The sequence below is a fragment of the Sceloporus occidentalis genome, unplaced genomic scaffold (assembly GCF_023333645.1).
Source record: "Sceloporus occidentalis isolate IW3139 unplaced genomic scaffold, rSceOcc1.0.p SCAF_62, whole genome shotgun sequence".
NCBI lineage: Eukaryota > Metazoa > Chordata > Lepidosauria > Squamata > Phrynosomatidae > Sceloporus > Sceloporus occidentalis.
Genome location: NW_028317042.1, coordinates 5128242 through 5151901, shown reverse-complemented (window position 1 = coordinate 5151901; position 23660 = coordinate 5128242). Strand labels below are relative to the sequence as shown.

Below are 23660 nucleotides of genomic sequence, written 5' to 3'. Positions count from 1 at the left end.
TTTACCAGACAACATAAGGAGTCAGGGTGTTTGTCTTGTACACTGGGTTAGGATAACACATACGAATGGCTAATATGCAGCTGAAAACAATGAAAGCAGCACAGTATTTAATTTTATTTTTTTTAAATGCATTATTAATCTGGTACTAGTGATAAAAAAGTGGCTGCAGTTCCCCCTTTAAGTAAAAACCTTCAATTTTAGTGAATTTGTAATGTTATTTTGCTTTCCCTGTAAGAGTAGCATCCGTCTTCTTGGGCAGCAAGTTGATCGATTTGGTGTTAAATCCAGACCGATTACTGCAAGCAGAGGTACGATTAATAAAGCGGAAGTAATTGTTTATGTTCTCTATTATTTTTGCAACGTGAGGAGTGTTGACGTATGTTTTTGGAGGTGTTCCGAGGTAATACATACAAGGGTGGCAATGTCGGTGCTAATGGTTTGTGTCCATGTAGAAGAGCTTAGAAAGGATCATGCTATTAAAAATCCCTATTCCTCAAAATGGAGTAAAGGAAGGAAATAAAAACTTGAGGGGGAAAAAAAAAGGCATATTGTACTTTAGGAATGGCTGTAACCTTTTCTACTGAAATAACTACAAGAACATGTTCTCCAAATGGCAATAATGGAAAACACAATTATCATCCATGTCATCATCATCATCGGAAAATGCTAGTGCTTTAACGACTCGGTGATTGCTCAAGCAGCAATGCTCGGGTTCTTACAAAGCCAACATCTTCAAAGCAAAACAATACAACTTGTTTTGTCCAGAAAGAGACTACCATGCTTGAATGTAAAGATTCGAACTGTCTATGTATACATTTTCATCCACTGTGAACGTTGCAGAATGGGAAATTCTTGTGTCCAACGTACAGAAACAAAGGCAAAAGACAAGGAGAGGTAATCTTGTATGAAATTATTAAGGTCTTCATTGGAAGCAGGACATGAAGAAGAAAATAAAAGAATAAAAATCGAGGTTGTCACAATCTCCGCGAACATATGACTCCGAAACACAGGGATGTAGACAATGCGGAGATAGGATTTCCCATTCATATTTCAACATCACTTTCTTTGTCATTGTCATGGTCACCGTCATAAAATTCATTTGAGGCTTCTGGCCTAAAAATAGTTCAAAATAAAAAGCACGTTAAGAGGAGACAATTCTGTTAACAAAAGGAGCATATTCAGGGATAATTGAATCTTTCTATGCGGTACTTGGAGTATGAACTTGCCGAGACAAAGTAACAGAAAACGTACAAGAAGTTTGTAACACAAAGACACCGCGGGCAAGTAAACCCAAGGAAACAGGGACAATCTGATTGCCTTGCAGCGGAGAGCGAGATTTCATTTTTGAGGCAAAACTTTGCCTGCCGATATAGGAGCATGTAAGGTTACTCCTTAAAAACAGAGAAAATAAAAAAGTAAAAAGGAAGAGGTGAGAATATTGTTTGGACGCATTATGCGGGGTCAAAACACCCCACCAGGAGAAGCTCAGAAGGGTTGGTTTTTCAGGCTGGACAGTGAAGCCAGGGAGTTAAAATAATCAGCTACTCTCCATTCGACTACAAAGGTAAGTGAATCAATCTACCCAATAAAAAAAATATTCCCACACGAAAATGTGAATATTTTAAACAAAAAATGAACACTAAATTATTTTAATGACCTACAATTGAAAATGCACCTGATCACGGATGTTTCACTTATGCACCGTACAAGCCATTTTGCTATTAAATGTAATGGTGAAATTAAGGACACTTATACCCTCATATGCCCCTGATTAAACATTATACCATTTTTACCTGCCCCTGCAAACGCATGGAAGGAAAACCATCTGGAAACGTCAACAAGTAATGGTAGCCAATGCACTTGCCTGCTATAGTTGTCCTCTGCACCCCTGTCTTCAGGATCTGGCTCATCTGTGCGGTCATAGCTCAACAAGTCGGATGGGACGTCGTGGATCTGTACGCTTGGCGCGTGATTCAACATCTTCAGGTTTTCAAAAATAGTCTGTCTGATTTGGTCTAAATACTGCAAGAGGGAAAAAAAAAAAAACGCAGAACATTGTTACAACTCTAACTGAAAAAATGACCAAGATCGAGTATTAAGTTATTACTAAGTAAAAGGAACAGTTTCATCAAACAAAAACAAACAATATAAAAGAATTGCTCATCAAGGATCAAAAGTGAAAACCTACGGAGCTGCTACAGTGTCAATCGTCACACAATCGTCATAAATAAACCTGTTCTGTTAAGAAGAACAAGCTGGCTGCTCCTCACAATCTAGCAAGGCATTCCGAAGGGTTACGAAGTCCTGACTACTTGTGCTTGTCTTTGGGAACTTGGTTAGATAGTTACATAGTTCTATAGGCCTTTCTTATATCTGTTAATTTGTTGCTGTTGATCCAATTTTGCACTAACCAGGGAAAAAATTTCTTCTTGACCCCAAAACGGCAGTCAGATTTCTCCTTGGATCAATAAGCTGTTTCCCCATAACTAAAGATTATATCCCCGAATATTATGTTTTTCCAAGTATCCATCCAGTTGCAGTTTAAACGTCTGTACAGACTCCGATAAAACTACCTCTGCCGGCAGAGAATTCCACATCCTTATTGTCCTTTCCTCTGCTTTAGACTAAATCTCCTTTCTTCCAGTCTAAACGCATGACCACGTGTCCTATGCATAGTCCTGTTTATGAACAGATTTCCACACAATGGTTTGTATTGGCCCCGAATATATTTATATAATGCTATCATATCCCCTCTGAGGCGCTGTTTTCCTAAACTAAACAGATTTACATTTGTTAACCTTTCTTCATCACTAGAGTGCTCCATTCCTTTTATTAAACTGTATAAGTTCCCATCACATTTTTAGTGAACAGTTGCTTTTACACACCAGTGACATCGTAAGCTTTAATGTCGATAAGTTCCACAATAAGAAACAATAACAGGATTGGGTATTTTGTCACAGTTCCGGATTTCGTACCTGCCTGGAGTTTTGATTTTCAATTCGCGTACTGACATCAGGGTGCAGGGTGAAATCCGGCGCAAAGTATTCAAAGTATTCTAGAAAGTGAGAACATTACACAATTCCCGATTATTTCAAGTTGCGAGAGTAGAGATTTGAGTTGGCGTATGGGCGACTCTTTAGAAGGACCAAGCCACATGCCGTTTCCTTGTGCATCATCTGAACAGCTAGTATAAGGTCCCAATTTGACTTCTTTGGTGCAGCATTGCGTTGTTAAGATTCATTTTCTGTGTTAAAGCCTTGGCATCAGTTTACGCTAGAGAAGAGAAATAACTAGGGCACGACCGCTTATTCCACCATGTCACCTGTTGTGTTGGGCTCAAAATCTAGAGGAGGCATTGCAATGAGGAATGGGTTCTTTACCAAGGCAGTTATCTGCCTATACAAATCTTAACATACCACTATATGGAAGTTCTTCACTGATCGTCTCATCAACCAGCAGCGATGTTTCATACGTCCTGAAATGCAAACGAACAGATTTTTATTCATAGAAACACAGAATTTGACGCCATTCACCCCAATCCAGTCTGCCCGTTTTTCCCCCGATGTAAATGCGTGGTCCCGTCCTGGATGCAGTGCAGCGTTATGCCCATCCCAAGCATCTTTAAATTCCCTCACCTTATTGGCCTGTACCACTTTAGTAGGCAAAACCCGCAATATGACAAATATCCGTCAACCTATAAAACAATTTGTGTGTATATACGATGTTACAACACTGTCTTCTTACTGCTGTATTCCTCAGTTACGGATGGGGCAATGTAAATTTCAGAACAGTAGCCAGGAGATCGTTAGATTCAGTGATTGGCTGTGCTCACCAGGCTCAGGAGCCATTCATTCATAACCAATACCAGTACTCTGATTGGTTCATTGCTTTAGGATCTATACCTCAAAGAAACACAATGGACTAAATTTATCTCACTGCAAATAAGTCATGTTCTATAAATTAAATGGGAATTTACTGAGTAACTTTAGAGTCGGAATTAGGGTGACCACATGGTCTGGATTGCCCAGGACAGTCCCGCAATGAGGAGTCTGAGTGAAGGAGGTCTCATCCAATCAGGAGAGACTTGTCAACTCTATTGATTGCCTGAGAGTTCAGAAGCCTCTCCTGATAGGCTGAGTCCCGCCTTCACACCAACTCAGAGTAAGCTGCAGGCAGCACCAGGTATCTGTGTTTGACTCTGTGTGTGCGACTGCGTGTGTAATGTCTGGTAACAGGGGAGTTAATTCTCTGAATCTACTCATGCCCGATATTAGAGGGGTTAACAATCTATATCTACTCATATCTGTAATGAGTATGTATATTAATAAATTAAATCAACATGGTTTCCAAGGCTTCTTAATAATTAATATAGAGTATATATACTATGTATAGTATGTGAATCACGGTGTATGTGAGATATATATACGTATACAATATAAAATGTATTTTATGTGTATGTGACAGTGTGCATATGTGATTCAGTATATACATCATATGTATGTGTATATATTATATATATATATACACACACACACACACACCTATGTGTGTAATCTAATCTGCTTCATAGTGTGTCCCTGAATGGCAGAAAAAAAAAATGTGGTCACCCTAGTGGAATGATGTCATAGGGAGCATACATGCACCGCCGTAGTATTTATTCACTAGAACTTTCCATACATATTAGTCCTTGTAAATCCGCACGCTGTAATGTTGTAGGCTAATCCATCCACATAGGCTAGACTTGCCCACAAGTTAAAGAGCTATATTATCGGTATGTCATTTCTCACTGACCTTACACAGGGTTGGAACTAAAGAATTTAAACCGTCCGCTAAATCGTTTAAGTCTTCTGCTGGAATGGTTTCCAAAGCATTAGGATAAGCTTCATTAGTCTGTTTACATAAATCCTTAACAATGGACTACCTATGTAGCCAGCAGCCTAATACCCATAAAGAGTCTGAAATGACACCGGCTAAATACAGCAGACATGCAAAACCATGCATATTTTAGAGTTAAGCGGAAATTTTATATTTAAAACAATTTATACAAGTTATCCAATAGATTTATTATAACAGCTACAAAATAGTATGAATGTTCCAGGTACTTTTAAAATATTGTCTACCAATTCACAGGCCTTATATGTTATTTAAATGTTAGGTGGTTCCTTTTGATTCACATCTTGTTTAACAGCTGTAAAGTAAAGCTTCTTCAATGACCCTTCCGTATGTAGATCTAGCGCTACAGCTCACGAAATCTTCTATTTGCAAATATCGCTCCAGACAGTAGATATACATATTTGGGGACAGTTTCACCGTACTTTGAGTATAAATTATATATATATATATATATATATATATATATATATATATCTTCTTATGTTTGGTGTGTCAGTAGACAAACGTAGTAAGAACAGGTAGCATCAGCCCAGTATAGCACCTACAGAAATAAAGATAACCAGTACGCTATTATTAAAAATTTACCAAGAAGCCAAGAGGTCTGTCTTTGAAAATTCCAAATTTGTTGTTTTTAAGTGATTAGTGTGCAACAACCTGTCTGTATTTTATAAAGAGTTTATGGCTCCCATAGGGAAGCTGTTTTTGTCCGTTTCATGCACACCAACGGGACTCATTTCATGAATATTTACAGTCAAGACGAGGGCAGTGAATAACTCAGTTACCAAATTAAACATCAAAACGTAACATTTACTACACTTTCAAGGCAGTTATGTCTTAATGATAAATGATTTACCCAGCCCTTAGTCTATGTGAATATGACATCATACATAACGTCCAGTTCTTTAGGAATTCATACACAGCCCAACACTGCCCATGTTCAGGCATTTCTATAAACCACTACCCTATTCTCTGCTTTCTACACTAATTACAAAGGGATAGAAAGCTTTGAAAATGTTTATAGAGAAGCAAATTAGGGAAGTGGGGAATATCCGCATTACAAATCTTTTATTTATGTTATATGGTGTTAGAGAACACAACATAAAATCAGTTAAAATCTGATTAATTTTATATTAATTAAAGGTGTTTTTTTTTAAGTTATATAAAAAGTGATTACATCTTCTAGATCAGGTCATTTACTCACCAGCACCTTGCCACATTGCGCACAGTGTAGCCACCGCCTCCAAGCACCAGTAAAGGTATGTTAAAGCTCTTCACATATTGAACACAATCCCTAGGGTAGGATTGAGACGATAAGTGAACGTATAAACATTATAAGAAAGATTTATCCTAATCTCCTGTAAATAAGATATCTACATAAATGCCCGAACATCCTTTGGTTAGTTAAAACAAGTGATGGGGACCAACTAACAGTAGAAAACCACTCTAGTCTATTTCATCACAAGGCACATTAAGAACATCACAATGTTTCTTTCTACACAATCAGTACAAAGTGATTTATTATAGGAAAAATGTCAAGAAAAGGATTTTTCTTAAATACACACATTATATGTGTAGATATATCCAGAATGTACATAATTTGGATTTTTTTCACATTGTGCCAAAAAGGAACCAGTGACTCCTGGCAATTTAAACACCACCTAGAGCAGAGGCAGAAAAATACAATTCATGATATTACAGAGAAACATATAATTTGACGGCAGACAAGAACTATTCGGCCCATCTAGCGTGGCCATTTTTCGTGATTATACATGTTTCTAAGGAACGGTTATACAACCACTTACTATACTCAAAAGCTTGTTTGATACTTTTAATAATCTATCTAGTGTAAGAATTAGGATTGTATCTTACCCATGACCCCTAATACTCAAGTTGAAGCAACCTAAACGATCACAGCCAAGGGAGTCAGCTCCACACTGGGGGGGAAAAAAATACAGGAAGATCTAAATATTATGGTATTTCTATTCTTTAGTACACTTAGTAGTAAATATGTATGCCAAAGAAATAGTGTAATACACATGTTTTACCTGTAAAACGATGCAGGTGGGTTGATAGAAATCTACCACTTGTTTAATAACGGGCTGAAAGAGATGTCTATAACCTATATGGGGGAAAAAATAACCACAAGCTCTGCATAAGGACTTTTTCTTTACTATTGGGGAAAACAGAAAAGTGTATTATGATTAGATCTAATAAAATCTGTCCCAATTAGGCTAGGTTTCCACTTGGGTTTTTGTCCTGCGTTATTTTCTTGATGAAAAACGCCAAGAAAACTGCCACTGCATTTACCTGCGTTTTGGCGTTTTTTTCGGGAGTTTTTTCTGGCGTTTTAGCCTTTCTGTGGAAATTGCTTTTTTGACCTTAGGCAGTTTTTCCAGCCTTTACACGTTGGAATTTTCACCCAGCTAAAAGGGATTAGGATAAATGGCAAGTATCTGCCCCCTCCCGGTGTCATTTCCTTGGTAGAGTTCTACTTAAACGCCCCGGCGGACCCTTTTGTCTCTTTTCTGTGGTTTGTAAGGCATGCTTTATTCCGAATGTCTGCTCCTCTAGGAAGATTGGCCCCAAATGATGGTGCAAATTGTTTGCTGTTGCTTTTGGCAGGCAGGATCCCGTTGGTTTGTTTGTAATGGCATGTTTGTTCCAAATGGTGTAAAATTCAATATGAACTTTGTTTTGTGTGAAACTGTTTGTTTCCAGCCTATTTCTCGTAGGACACACAGATACTGGGTCCATCCCCTGCATTGTAACTGTGGGAAAAAACGCCATAAAAAAACGCCAAGGCAAAACCCACATGGCTTTTTCATGGTGTTTTTTCTCTTCCATAGACTTCTATTGGAGACAAAACGCCAAGATTTCCTTGCAAAAAAACGCCAGAGTGCCAACATGCTGCGATTTTGAAAAACTGCCAAAGAGCCCAAAAAAGCAGAAAAACGCCAAAGAGGACTGAAAAAACGCCAAACAGAAAAACGCCAAGTGGAGATGGCATTGTGGGATTTCCTATTGAAGAACAGCTAACATCTGGCTGAATTGGCGTTATTATGGGCATTTTTGCAAAAAAAAAACCCAAGTGGAAACCTAGCCTTAGTTAAACATTTTGTCATGTCACCCAATCTTGCATGCTGAAGTCACCTTGTAGGTAGCAACATTATTGCCTATAGAAAATTACTTTAACACTTCTCTATAACTTGTTCTTATTGTCTAGGTGGAAGGTCAGTTTTCTCCAGCTTTTTCGTATGTTGGGTTATCGTATAAATAAATTATATATCAGTTCCATAACCCATCATAACCTTATTCAAGGTAGTTATGCATGATGCACCAAAAGAGATGGCTTCATGGCCCTCCAACTATCAAATTAAGGTTTATTACATTTACAGACAAAGTGTTAATTAGGATCAACGTTTATCAAACAAGAGTAAAATCACTCATACTCATGAGCGAACCAATAGCTCACTCTGATCATCTATGCCATCCCGCAACGGAACATTGAGGCAATAATATCTTCCACTTTCAGCTCCAACCTCGTACATGTCACCTGGGGAAAACATAAAAAGAAATCCACGACCACAATCAACTAAAAGCAATATTCGAAATAGAACTTCAGTAGGTGAACACAACTAATATTTATATCAAGGACAAGAACATGGATAAATAAAAAACGTAACAAGAGCTGATGTGACTTTGTATCCAACAAAGGGTATAATGAAAGGCTCCATTTCTTGGATCAATTCGGCTATAAGAACAACTAAGACTTTATCATAGTCTTAGTCAGAAAAAAGTTCACGAAAAGAGGAGCTAATTCCCTTATAAAATATACGTTGCATAATACTGATTCCAAGTCAGAAGTCAACAATTTGGTTTGGATTTAGGAGCCAGACAACTTTTTTGTTTCTTTTTTTATTTTATTTTAATTTATGACTTCATGTTCTGCAGTTGAAGGATGCCTAATAGGGTAATATGACATAAAACACACCTTTCGCAGTACTGCAGTTAACCCCTCCATGACAAGGGGTATTTTACACCGTAAAGACTCAAGCTTGTACCATTATTATAAACACACACACACACCATACAGTAACACACACGCTAACATCTTATGCTCAGAAACATCTTACGGTAACACTCACGCTAACATTCTACACTCCATACATTAATACACAAACTATGGCTTTAGCATGAGGGTATGTCAGCAAATAATGTAACATACAAAACACATGCCAACACCACACAAACATGCACACACTGGCATATATACATACACTATACGTATATAAAAATACACACTCTTAACATGATGCACAGGAAGTGGCTTCTAGTCTCCATGGCAACCTGGCGCCAGTAGTGTGTCGAGCCCTATTATAATATATCGTATCAATTATCAATCAACACAACACTACCTGTATCTTAGCTGAAATAACAGACAACTTAATACGGGGTATTTTGGGTTCCTGAAACCTAATTTTCTTTTGAACCGTAAAGTACACCACACATTCACTTCAATACAAACGTGTTCATAGCAGCAAGTCTTGCTAATGCCCCTAAGCCTAAGTCAAGTAAAAAAATAAATAAAAAGTTACTCCAATTCAGAGAAAACTCAAACTTACCAGTGCCAGGAAAAAAATAGTTTCCGTATTTGTGAAATGATACCGTCATTACTCTGTCTGTGAGGTAGAAGGCTTCTTGAACCCCATCTCCATGATGTATATCTATGTCTATATAGAGAACACGCGGGTGATATCTGAAAGGAGAAAGCAAGACTATTTGCTTATTTACTTATTAGTTTATAGCCCAACTTGCTGCATTAGTCGATGGGAGAACAGGAAGTAAACACCACGGTACTGTTAATTTGTTTTCTTGTCAAGGATCAGTAAAGCAAGCATAATTTGCCTTACTGATCCGTGTCTTTCAGCGACACGCGTGTTCCTTCTGGTAGCCAGAATGCCAAGACTTTAAAAGATATACCGCTTTACGAGAGATTCTCACTCAAAAAATAAAATACATGAGCAAAATGTAAAGGAAATAAAGACTCTGATTTCAGCCAACGCGAACAACTGAAATAAACTCTAAAGTGTATTATTTCCTATCACCTGCGTGCGTGTAACAAATATGGGAGAATAATAAAAATCAAGATGGAATTCTCCAGCAGGGAGTGCTTTTGAGCAGAGCGACCATTTTTTTTTTTTCTACATAGTAAATATACTGTAGCTATCAGCTATTCAATAAGTAACGTTCTTACTTTAGAAGCTCCAAGATGCCAATAACAATATCATTAACGTAGCAGAATCCGGATGCCTATAGGAAAAAGAAAAAGAACCAATGCGGTAATACCGGTAATACTACAAAATAGACAAATGTGTTTACTTATATTATATATATATATATATTATTTGCGGCTTATGCGTACCTCAAATTTTTTTGCATGGTGTAGCCCTCCAGCCCAATTAATTGCAATATCACATATCTGTGTGAAAAATAAAGAATATTTAGGTCATTGTGTAATGCTAGAATACATACAGGCCATTTAGCCGTTCAATAGGAAAACGATTACAGTTATCTGACATTTCCGTCTACAGGCCGGCTCTGAAATCAGCACAAACTAACAGCAAAGACACCAAAACCTCTAATATTTGTAACAGAACTATTACTGGCAGTGTCACTGTTAATAAGTACAGTCTGGACACTAAGTCACTGAATCTGAAGCATTCAATATTCTACAAAAATGCACATATCAGTTAATGTGAATACGAATGTAGAAAATAATGAAGAAGAAATAATGAAATAATATTGCGTATAACATTGCTAGCACAATTAACCCCTTAAGGACCAGGCTGTGTTTTACCTTTTGTACCATTGGGACCGAGGCTGTTTTAACACTTTTGCGGTGTTCGTGTTTAGATGTAATTTTCTCTTCACTCATTTAGTGAACCCACACAAATTATATGTTGTTTTTTTCAGGACAAGAAGGGCTTTCTTCAGATACCATTGTTTTAATCATATTATCTAATTTCCCATAAAAAAAATAATAAAATATGATGAAAAATGTAAAAAAAACCCACATTTTCTGACTTTTACCCCAAAAGTCTTTTACTCATCCAAAAAAGCTAATGAAAAAACCTACTAAATATATTCTACTATTTGTCCTGAGTTTAGAAATACCCAATGTTTTTATGTTTTTTTGCTTTTTTCTGCACGTTATGGAGCATTAAGTACAGGTAGCGTTTTGCTATTTCAAAACCATTTTTTCCAAATCTGGTAATTCTTTCCCCCATGTGCCATTTCGGGTATCTTTGAAGCCGGCCAATGCAATTTACCCCATCAAATCATATATTTTTGAAAACTAGACACCCCAAGGTATTTCAAATGCTAGTATTTTAACCCTTTCCATGCATGAGATTCTACCACCAGCCTTTGCCACACTTTGTGTTAGTATTTTTTTGGTATTTTTTTTTACACAAATTGTACTTTGGGTATACATTTATAGCTCCAGGTATAAGTCACTATCAAACAACACCCTAATATGTGTTCAATAACATCTCTCGAGTACAGTGATACCACCCATGCATGGGTTTGACTGCTGTTTGGGGTTAAAAGGCCACATTTGGGAAGTGCGCTTTTTTTTCCCCTATTTTGGGCAGTCTGTGCTTATGCCCTATCTTTGAGCCTGGCCACTACAATTTACCTCATAAAACCATATATTTTTGAAAACTAGACACCCCAAGGTACTTAAAATGGTAGTATTTAACCCTTTCCATGCATCAGATTCTACCACCAGCCTTTGCCACACTTTGTGGTAGTATTTTTTTTTAATTTTTTTCACACAAATTGTACTTTGGGTATAAATGTATAGCTCCAGGTATACGTCACTATCAAACAACACCCTAATATGTGTTCAGGAACATCTCCCGAGTTCAGTGATACCCCACATGTATGGGCTTGTCTGGTGTTTGAGGTTAAAATGCCACATTTTGGAAGTGCGCTTTTTTTCCCCCATTTCGGTCAGTCTGTGCCTATGCCCTATCTTTGAGCCCGGCCACTCCAATTTACCCCATCAAACCATTAATTTTTTTAAATTAGACACCCCTTGGGTATTTGAAATGCTTTTATTTAAATTTTTCCACGTCAGGATTTTTGGGAAGATACAGCGCTAATTTTAGCACTTGCTCATAATAATAAACGTTATTTTTTTATTTTATTTATTTTACTCTTTTTGGACTTTTTTTTTTTACATTTTGCTGGAACTGGATAGTTCCTCTAAAGCATAATAATTTTTAAATGTTACCATGTTTTTTTTAAGCTTTTTCTTTTTTTCCTTTTTTTTTTAAAATATTTTACTAATCACATAGTGATTAGAAAGCTGGGCTCCATTGACTTGTATGGTTGAATGCAGTACCTGTATTCAACCTGCAAGTGGAGCCAGAGTTCTCTAGAGGGTCTGGAGACTGTCTAGCGAACTTTTTCGACTTTATTATTATTTTTCCCGGGCCGCCGCCATCTTGCGGATGGTGAAGACTGCGTGCAGCTGCGGCTGTGACCGCTCTCCGGAGCGGTCACAGTCCATCAAGAGGTAAGTGTTTGGTGTCGCTGGATGCCTCCCGATCGAGGCATTCCAGCGACACCATTGAAGTTTAGGAGGTGATCGTTGATCGCCTCCTAAACGCTTTTAAAACGGGCGTCCGCCGCCATACAATGTATGGCGGCTGTTGACGCCCCGGGGAGGGGCCAGACATGGCCCATCATGCCGATCTCGGTGTTGCTAAATGCCTCGACATCGAGGCATTACAGCAACACCGTTTAAGCTTAGAAAGGGATCATTGATCACTTTCTAAGCTTGTTTAAGTCTGATGACGTGTCAGGCACGTCATAGGTCGTTAAGTGACCGTTTTGCATGACGTGCCTGACCCGGCAATGGACGTTAAGGGGTTAATTAAACCACCCATACCTTATGATTCGTTATTGTGTAGTTGTGGTGAAAATATTTAAATTTATCAGCAACTTAATAAACGCAGAAAAGTTTATGAAAAGGAACAAAAAAGAGAAGGTTGTTGCTGTCCCCGTTTCCAATAACTACATATTGTTTATTTTAATATTTGAACATCATTACACGGGTTTATTTAGTGTCTGAAAGCGTAAAATGTAGGATTTGGGTTCTGCTTAAGAATTACATTTTTTTTTTATAATAAAATGAAATTCTGCAAAACACACTATACAGGAGACCCAATATAATATGATAGTAAGGTTAGCCTAGGCTGAAAATAATGTTTATGATAAATAAAAAAAAAAAAAAAAAAAAAAAAAAAAGAAATCACAAAATTACTGTAACCTCATTCTCAGTCACCAGTAATAAGAAGAGCGTCTGTACCTTATTGTTTAGCTGCGTTGCTCCTTGTAGGGAGGCGCCGGTATAACGTGAGCAGAACTCAAAAAGGCCGGGAAAAACAGGACTGAAAAGAGAGAAGAAAAAGAGAGAGAGAAAACTCAAGACACTTGGACACCAATGTGATGGTTTGTCCACATAAATACCAAAAAAGTGCTATTTTTAAAAGGCCCTGTTATCTTACAGCTCTTAACAAAATATATATAATATATAATATAATATACTGCCTATATTATCACTAACTTCTACTAAAAGGTATCAGTATCGTAACAAAGAGGGAAAAATAAGTACATAAGTACCCCCCAGAAGTAAGAGCTTGCTGCTCCCATGATATACGTAAAAGGTTGGTCTCTAATACACGTTTTTTAGCAAAATATTTATTTACAGTGCACGGGACTGTAGAATCCCCTTACGAAAAATTACTGCAGTTTTTCTGAAGTAACACTGCTGTTTTTTGGACATGAAAAAACTGCAATACTGCACATTTACTGCAGTTGTACTGCATTTGTACTTCACTGTACTGCACATTTACTGCACTTTTTTTTTTATATTGCAAACCTACAGTTGTAATTCAATGTACTGCAGCTTTATTGCATTTGTACTTCCGTACAAAAATAACTGCAGTAAAACTGCAGTACAGTGAAGTACAAATGCAGTAAAAGTGCAGTAAATGTGCAGTAATACTGCAGTAAAAGTGCAGTATTGCAGTTTTTTCATGTCCAAAAAACAGCAGTATTACTTCAGAAAAACTGCAGTAATTTTTTCGTAAGGGTCCAGTCTTTGAATTTCTATTTTAAACTATATAGCAGCATTTATTACGCTGGTGATGCCCAACATTATTTTCACACCGTTTCATCCTGTCCTAAAATCCAATACCACATTTTCTCCCACTTAAATAGCGAAGAATAAAGTAGAGGGATTAAATAAAGTCTGTAATCAACATAACTGCTCTGAACAAAAAAGTGATTATAGTACACCTGCGGAGAAGGGAATATACAATTGCATATGGTAGGAATTTGCTGATCTTCTCTACTCTACTCTTTTGCAAGAAGGAAAACATGTTATAGAGAACTCTATCCATCACATGCACTTTAATCCATATGATAGCTTTGTGGGCTTTTGAAATTTTTGTGTTGTCCCTATTGGAAATGCAAGGGGAAGGGGGGGTGCAGCATCTCCCCATATGTAGTTGCCATTTTTCTCCAGCCCCTAGCTAAACGTCGCATAGGAGATGTGTGCGGCTGAACACGTTTCCTTGCCGCCATATACTCATCTCCAGCATGGGCTCAGCAAACCCGCTGGCAGGGGTCTTTGTGTTTGCATGTTCGGAAAGCAGCCAACTGGAGGCAAGAATAGTTGTATCAGGGCAACTGTGCTGCAAGGCTGCAGCTTCTATGTCAGGTAAGAGACACTAAGCTTACCAGGAAGACCAGAATGGCTCTTACCAAATACTTTTGGCCACATTAAATGCATGCAGAACATATACGGGACAAAAAGTGGTACCATACCTGATTAATACAAAATGTTGAATCTGCTATTGCAGCAACAAAGCGAGTACTTACCAGTCGTCACCAACATTAAAAGCATTCAGACTCTTGGTAAAACCCTGCATGTTATTGGGGCTCACTCGCTGCAGGAAGTCGATATAATCCTCGGAGTGGAAGCGGCACATATCATGTTGAGAAGCCTGATAAGGCTTGAAAACCTCAAATAAAAAAAAATTAAAAAACGTATTGACTTTGAATGGCAACAACTAGCAGGACGCAGATCTTTGTACCATGTTGGCTTTTGATGTCTTTTGTTTGGATGACGAACAACCATTATGTTTTAGAATGGATAAAAAGTTGCAATCCGCAACACACAAAGTAACAAAATACAGCAAATGCAAGACACCATAATTTGGCTCATTACATTGTAAGCATACAAACATTACAAACCGGATGGAAAAGATCAGTCAATGGATCAGCGTGTTACAAAAACCCAACAATATATTATTTAATATAAAAATATACCTATTTTTAATTCAACTACCCCTAACAAAAAGTATTCTAGGATGTTTTAACAGCAAATTTTACATTTATATTCCTAAACTTGCCATATCCAAATGGCAAAAAAATGAAATAAATCAAAACACTTTGATTAGGTAAAGTCAAACAATACATCTTTGAAGGAATGTTCCTGGACACTATCATAATCCATGCATGAACGGTTTGTCTAGAGAACGTATCTAACGCAGCTAGCATAACCAACCGGTTTCGACCACCCAAAAGCTGATGGAGGACATGGTCCTTATCAACAGCTGGAGGATGCAACTAGTGCAATTTGTGAACATTGGGTGGTACGTACCAAAGAAAGTATCATTCTAATAAAAACTAAAAAAACTTACAATCATCTTCTTATAAAGCCCATAGTGAAGAACAAGGCTGTGAGTAAGAGCTAGTCGGTGAGGCTTCATAGGGTGACCGGTGCCTGAAAGAGAGAGAAACATATATTATTTCCCTGACTGCTATTAGACATCAACAAAGAGGTTTACTCCCTAGACATTACATTGGAGGGAAGAAGATATATTTCAACTCATCACATTAGCTATACATGATTCAGGGTCTCCAAAATGCGTTTCATGCATCCAGGGTTGGACCTCCACAATCCATAGGTAACACAGTAAGCCAACATGTTGAGCGACCTCAGCGTGATAAAATTACGTCTGATCATACCTTCAACAACAGGAGTGACAGGTAAAATATCTTAAGTATTTCTTAGCATCAAGAGGCCAAAGTAAATCCTCTATAACATGTTCTCCGTGGTTAAAGTGACAGTTATTTGGGGGGATGAATTAGTGGCGTAAGCAGTGCTTGCCTCGCTGATAAATGTCTTTGTACTAATGGACTATATTGTGATTAACTGGTACTGGTTTATAGTTTTTCGGTACTGATTATAAATTAGGTGTTTAAATCTGCCTTCATAAAATAAAGCGTTGACAAATTATGCTAGAAACTAAACTTACACAAATCTTATCTCTCCCAATTCTGTCACATATAGGAAAACCTAATATACAACACAAAATAGAACAATTAAAGACCCAATCCAGCACCAGTTACTTTCCTGCTGGTACCAGTTACCATACATTGAGCAAGCGACACATCAGATTAATTTTCAAATCAATCAAGCGCTTGTATCATATTTCGTAGCCGTCACTAACGTACGACGGGCATTATGCATATTAAAGCTGTGTACTAGTATACATGCCATGACCACACAGATCATCTAGGGTTGGGCACATCTGAGCCCCAATTCAGCCCTAAACCAGGTTTACATCTACACACTCTGGCTCAAACGTCATCCTATCAAGCTGAAGCCTTGCAGATCTGTACATCATTCATTCAAGCCCTAAACAATCCTTGCACATTAGGACACCCATTGTGCCCCAAATCTACCACATCTATACCATAAACATATATACCTCCATCAGCCTCTGCATATCGGTAGAGCTATAACCTTTGCACACTTGGACGCCCACCTAGATCTAAATTATGGCTCAAAGCCTTAGATATTTTCAAAATCAACGAACCCCAAAGCCCATACATTCTATAGAACAATTCTTACCATAGTGAAAATTCCCCACGTCCGGATCATAAAAATAAGCAACTGTCTTAGCCATAGCGAAAGCTTCCGAAATCCAGTTCCTAACACTGAAAATTCAGCGGCTCAGATCTAAAAACTACTTCCGGCGGCGCTCCAGAAGTGCGTCCCCCAGTCTCCGTGCCAGAAGTGTATATAGAAGAGACACGAAGCTAGCGTATCGTATTGCATCAAATACGGGCGCCATTATATTGGAGCCCAGCTTTGTTGCCGATCGCAGCCCTAGTGATACTTCTAATGTTATTCATATGCTGTTCTCTAATGTTTCGAACTCTAAACCTCACCTAGTTTCCGATTAAGTCCTCGCGTTACTTATTCCTAGAGGAAGCTTAATTTTATTAGCCTGTTACTATTCCAGTGCTGCGCACCTAGAAATGTAATGTCAGCCCACATAAAGCTAGATGTCCCTGTGTCCCTACCCGGTCTTACCGCCTTGGTAGGAGCTGAGAATGGGCAGGAGGGTATAATAGGGCTCTGCAGCCCTAAAAGCTACAATGACGTGTATGGAAACTAGGAAATATGTCTATAAAGAATACGTTATATAAATCATTATTTTTCCAAGTGCTCTGTTCTTGTACATCATAGCTATCAATCAGTAATTGACAAGGGGTAACGTGATCGTCTGGCCTTAAGACTGAGGACAGCAAAGAAGGTCCAGTCTGGGTGTGCATTATGGGGGTGTAATAATAAGCATACCTTGGAACTTTTGGGCCTCTGGATATCCGGAGCCTACCCAGGCATGGTAATAGGGGACCAAGAAAATGTGGGCTTTCAGCAGGCCTTTTGGCCAATGAGTAAAGGAAGGGGTTTGTCTATTCTTTTAGGGAGTGTGGCCCCAGAAGTAGGCGATTTGGGGATCTCTTGAGCCTCTGTGGCTCCTATGGACAGTTTTTGGTTCGCTCTCTTCTTAACGAAGCACCTTTGGATTCCATTTAAAAAAAAAAAGTCATGGAGTTTTAAGTTGATACCGGAAATTGTAACCTTTTCTTAGGCCAGATCCTACCATAAATGTAATCTGGAAACCAGGCCAGACCCCATCATAAAATCAGAAGGGCAGAAAAAGCATCTGAGGAGGGCATCTTTAAGGTGTGCCGTAAAATCTTACAGGGGACCCAGAACCTAGTATCTTCGGAGTTATGATTTCCAAAATATGGTTACCTTTTCAAAGTAGAATAATAACATGAAGATGTTCTGTGTGCGCACAAATGTGACCTCCACAATGATAGGATAGTGGGTGATTGGTACCTTTGTTTATATTTTCATGCACAATCATCTCTAGGGTTTCTTCAGAGAATGGTCCAAAAAAGAGAAAATATCCAGTGAGCGGCAGTTGTGTGGACGAAAATGCCTTGTTGATGTCAGAGGTCAGACTAGAATGGGCAGACTGGTTTGAGATGACAGAAAGGCAACTGTAACTCAAACACTCTTTACAACCAAGGTATGCAGAATACCATCTCTGTACACACAACACGTCGAACCTTGAATCAGATGGGCTACAGCACCAGAAGACCACATCGGGTGCCACTCCTGTCCGCTAAGAACAGGAAACTGAGGCTACAATTCACACGGGCTCACCAAAATTGGACAATGGAAGACTGGAAGAGCGTTGCCTGGTCTGACCAGACAGCCTAGCTGAGTATTGTTGCTGACCATGTTCATCCCTTTATGACCACAGTGTACCCATCTTCTGATGGTTACTTACAGCAGGATAAAGCACCATGTCAAAAAACTCACATCATCTCAAACTGGTTTCTTGAACATGACAATGAGTTCACTGTACTCCAATGGCCTCCGCAGTCACCAGATCTTAATCCAAAAAGCAAGGATGCTCTTGTGGATTATGGTACTCATTGACAGGAGCAGGATCCTGGTGCTGAAATTATTGGGCAGAGATCTGAGAAACAAGGACTGCTACTTCTGGGGCATCCCATAGCCATAATCCCCATATTTGAATGGACTCTTAAGAGAGAAATGCACAGAGATAGCCAAGCTAAGAGAGAAGCATCAGAGATTAACACACAAAGGAGACATGGAGGTCCTATACCTGGAGGCTAGCATGGCTTTCCCGCGTCACATTGATTCCAGTGACGACGGGGCGCAAAGGGCCCACCCAGAACACTTTCCTATGCTTGAGAAAGATAGTTGTGACGGAAGCCTCCATCACTGGGACCATGGGCCCTGGGTTTGTAAAGGCTTCTTTGGCTACCCCCAGCAGTATCATCTCATCACTGTCTGAGGGGATTATCTCCAGCAGACAGCCAGGATCTGCAACCAGGGAGAGACCACCATTGTTTCAGTTTAATGTTGTATAAATCAGTCTCCCCCCCCTATTGTATTGTTAATCCCGTTACTGCCCCTGTTGTCTCTGGGAGGCAGATTAAGGGGGCGGTTTGTGTCCCAATATCTTGTATTTATGTAAATGTGTGTTTTGCTGGATATATCCAGCTCTGTGTGTGAGAAATGAATCAGTCTTCGTTTGGTTTATACCCTACACTGAGTCTCGGCGAGTGACTGGGGAACCCGGGAAAGTGTGTGTCCCAGGCTAAGGGAGCACAAGACAGCGGAGGTAGTCGGTCGGACTAGCCAGCTCCGTGACAATAGTGTTCCTAAGGGAGTTTGAAAAGGTTTGCAGACAATACCAGCTGCCTAAGGGCATGTGGAAGGGAGTGGGCCTAGACCTAGTGAGATCTAGATGAAGGGTGGAGTACCCTTGGAGGATCATGAACAGGCAGCCTGCAGTGGCTCTTCTGTGTTCATGTCCTCTGAGACTGTAAAACAGAATAAGGGTAATGGGAAGAAGGATGCTTTCTCTGGTACTCCTGTCTTAATTGCCCCACTGGATGAGGAGGGTATTGAGCAGAGCCTTGTGCCTACAATATCTGGTGACCTGGCAACAAACCGCCAGGACAAAGAAGAAGCAGTGCTCACCCGGCTATAGGTGACTAGCTGACAGATAGGGTTGTTTGGTACCTGTACACTTGCAATAACATGGGGGACATGATCATCCCAATGCTATTAGCGTACAAGTTTCCATAACAACAGACTAGGATCTATTACAAAATCAGGCAGGAGTTTAATGCAACTTAATTAGGAATGTCGTGAAGTGGTTAGCGTACACGCTCCCCTGCCATGTGACATCATATGGGTGGACTCCTAGAGACAAAGAGAGAGGTTCCTATAAATTGATTAAGACAGGTTCCCATTTATGCTACTAGCCAAACCTCTAATTTGTGGGCAAGTCAATTTTTTATTATCTTTCTATCATATCATATATTATTCTGCATTGAAATAAATATTGGTGACAACACAAGGCACTATAATATATAATATCGGGGAAATTCAGTCCTTCTCTACGGGGCTGCATGTGCCTATGATGTGCCAGTGTCTGCCTGCCCAGGCCCAGTACTCTACTGATAAAAAAGAAAAAAGGAGGTTCCATTGTGTTAACAAAAAAAAATTATATATACACTATATATAGATTTTTGAAGAAAACATTTTATTTTCTCCCAGAGGAGGGAACGCAATATAAATATTGGAGTATAAAACTTGCATGTAGTACAACAACAATAAATTGTATGAATGGCATCATTATATAATGCATTACTAGGGTCTATTACATGATACATAGAATGTTGAGACGTATTGTATCATGGGCATACTCATCACTAAACACACACTATAACTTTAGGGGAATCCGAATATTGTCATGTACAGGTTAATAATTAGTGTAAAGGAATGAACCACTAAAACACAATAGATTAAAATACAATACACGTTTGACAAAATTAAAGAAACACGCTTGCAGCTAGTCTATCCACATGGTTATTACAGTTTGTCCTCCAATCACGTCACATAATTCTTGTTTACCTATCAAGGTGGAGGTTTTGTATATTTTCCATTGTCACAAAGCAGAACATATATAAGTGCATTTAGCTTCAGAGAATATGAAGTCTTGGCTGCTTTACTGTAAAGAAGTCCAGTCATTCACAAATGAATCAAGGCTAAAAGTCATTATTCACAGTAAAGTGACTCATAAGATAAGACTTGTGTTGTTATTGTATTCTCTTTTGCTAGGAAAGTAACATTCCTCCCATGCCTCTTTTTGTCAATCTGGGCACACTTAAGATAGGCACTTTAAATGACTGTACATGTTATTCAATATATGCTCCAGAATGTCCACTACCTAAAATATGCTATATGAAGAATGTAAGAATCTGGAGAATAATGAATAAACTGTTAACAAAATAATGAATTTGCATAAAAAAAAACACAAATATATAAAACCGAAAGAGATAACACAAATGCAGCTTTCAAAAAAGTAATAAAATTGTATTCACCCCGTTTGTGGAATACTAATGCTAATTTATAATAACAATCATAGGTAAGTCATATCTCTTGTACCTGTTCTGAACTGATTCGACACCATATTCCTCTCTTCCCTGTTACATATTTTTTAAAAGATATATAAATATTTTAATATACAAAAACTTTTAGTAGTTGCGTAACTTTAGGTTCGAAGTTGTTGTTCGAAGCTGAAAGAGGAGTTGCCAACATAATTCTTCATTACTCAAAATGTCCTTTAATTTCATGAATCTTATAATCAAACACGGGTATGATTAATTTCATTCATGAAGTTTACAATTCAAAGTATTGATTTTTTGTTTTAGAATATAATTGTAATTTATTTTAAAGAGGATATTTAATGTTTTGAACAGGTGATGGACATAGATTACCTGATAATTCTCATGAGTTTAGTTTGCCCTACATTTTAATGATCATATGCAGAAAATTAAAATGAAATCATGCTTGGTTGGGCATGCACATATTATGTACTACTTTCACCTGTGGGCACTGGTTGAACTTGGTAGCATGCATTTTATTCTGTACACTTATGTAAAAACACAACATTAGTGTTTTTTTTTTTATAATATTACTAGGTTAATGACGTAAGAACTTTCATATCATATTCATGACCACAGGCTCATACTAGCATGATTTTTGCCATAATACAACTACCTACTGAACAAAATGACGATTCCCATGACAAAATGATAATTCTTGTATTACCGCCTAGGGTCCTGTATAGAAATAAATACAGCCTTGAAAATCATCCCAATCCTCATTATCTTTTTTTTTTTTACTAGCAATATTTTCCTAATTCAATGTGAAGACAATTCCCATCATGTTAAGCTCGGTGTTAATACTAGCAATGATACCTCAACGGTGGGAACCAAACACGCAACTTTTTTTCACATGATTACTTGTACATCATTGCCTTTGGGTTCAAACTACCAATGTCTAAGAATACATAAAAATCTAAATAATTGCAATCATAATGCGCCTAGATAGTTTGACATAGTTATTACATTCTTTATATACAGCTTTTACATGTTTTTATTACATTCAGGCCTCAAAAAACATGGATCAGGTAAAGGACACCTGCTTTTACATAGGGCATTAGGTTTCAGAAAGGTGTAATATACAAGAGTCCAATATACAGGTATATTACTGTATTGAAGTAATAGATGATCCTTGTTTAAGTCTGGTATCAACTCTTGTTATTTTCCTTTACCTTACTGAAACTTATAATGCCTACATTTGAGCTACAGTCATCTTAACCTGACTTTCTTAAACCACTCCATCTGGAAGTTCTAAGAAAAGGAACATATTGGGCATACAATATTTGTATGCTAAAGATGGACTTACATATATAAAGGAAAAGTATCTAGAATAGGGCTCTGCATCAAGTAGCTTGCCAGCGACTGGTAGCTCTCTCTATTGCTGAATAGCTCTTCAGGTACGTAAAACAATAACTGAATTTATCGTGTATAATATCTCTGAAATGCAGATCAGTAGATTCTTACTGGCCCAAGAAAAATCTCAAAACATTAGTGAATGACCTGCATTAGAGATACCTTCTAGAATGGGAGCTTAAGCTGAGCAAATAATTATTGGTACATATATATCATTCATAATTAAATCTTTTCCCCAAACTTTTTATATGTTTCTAATAAATACGCCAAGCTCTTATTTGTGACTAATAATTGTAATTAAATCCTGGAGCAATATGTATAAACACAAGATGTGCTGGATCACACTCTGCAACTTCATTATATGTATGTATTGCTTGTACAAAATGCCTTCCTAGTGACAACATGTTGCACTAACATGACATATGACAAAATGATAGTGGAAGTGTTGGATGGAATAGGTTTTATAGGGAAACCTACAGAAGAGAAGCATTGAAAGCCAATCAGGTCATTCATATTTTATCAGAGACTGCTCTGTATGAAAGTACTAAAAGTTAACAGCTTTGTTTTTGCTTGTTTGAGTAAAATTAAGACCAGATTTTAAGGCTGTTACTTCACAAAAAAATCCATGCTACTATGAGTAATCCATATATTTAAAGTGATGTTCCCATTATTTGTTCATAGGTTTACATGCACTCAACAAAAATAATTTGTCTTAAATTAACATTTATCAAATATATTTAAGTTATTCCCAGCAACAAAACAATAGCTGTAGTAGATTAATTTCTGTGCTTTCTTCCGTAAATCAATTATTATTTTAGTTTTGAGAAAACTCTTGTATTGTTAAAAGTCATGCTTTTTTTGGGGACAGAATTTGTTATTAATCATCTTCACTTTACTACCTCTTTAATTTTATAATACGACCTGCAAATACATCAGACTTTTTATCTTCTCTTTCCACAAAAAGCATCAACAGAACAAAAGTT

The 23660-nt window shown here is 37.9% G+C and overlaps 1 protein-coding gene across 1 annotated transcript; it reads right to left on the bottom strand.

Annotated features, from left to right (window-relative positions):
* Positions 1–1043: 1043 nt before the first annotated feature.
* Positions 1044–16943, bottom strand: LOC149287360 (histone deacetylase 3). The gene is made up of 15 exons (XM_089492958.1): positions 16889–16943; positions 15672–15754; positions 14848–14990; positions 13271–13352; positions 10316–10372; positions 10148–10203; positions 9516–9649; positions 8366–8446; positions 6939–7012; positions 6763–6827; positions 6095–6184; positions 3417–3475; positions 2976–3055; positions 1865–2022; positions 1044–1113 (listed from the first exon to the last, which is right to left on the bottom strand). The coding sequence occupies exons 1-15, from the start codon at positions 16941–16943 to the stop codon at positions 1044–1046; spliced, it is 1287 nt and encodes a 428-aa protein (XP_089349084.1).
* Between the last annotated feature and the right edge of the window lie 6717 nt (positions 16944–23660).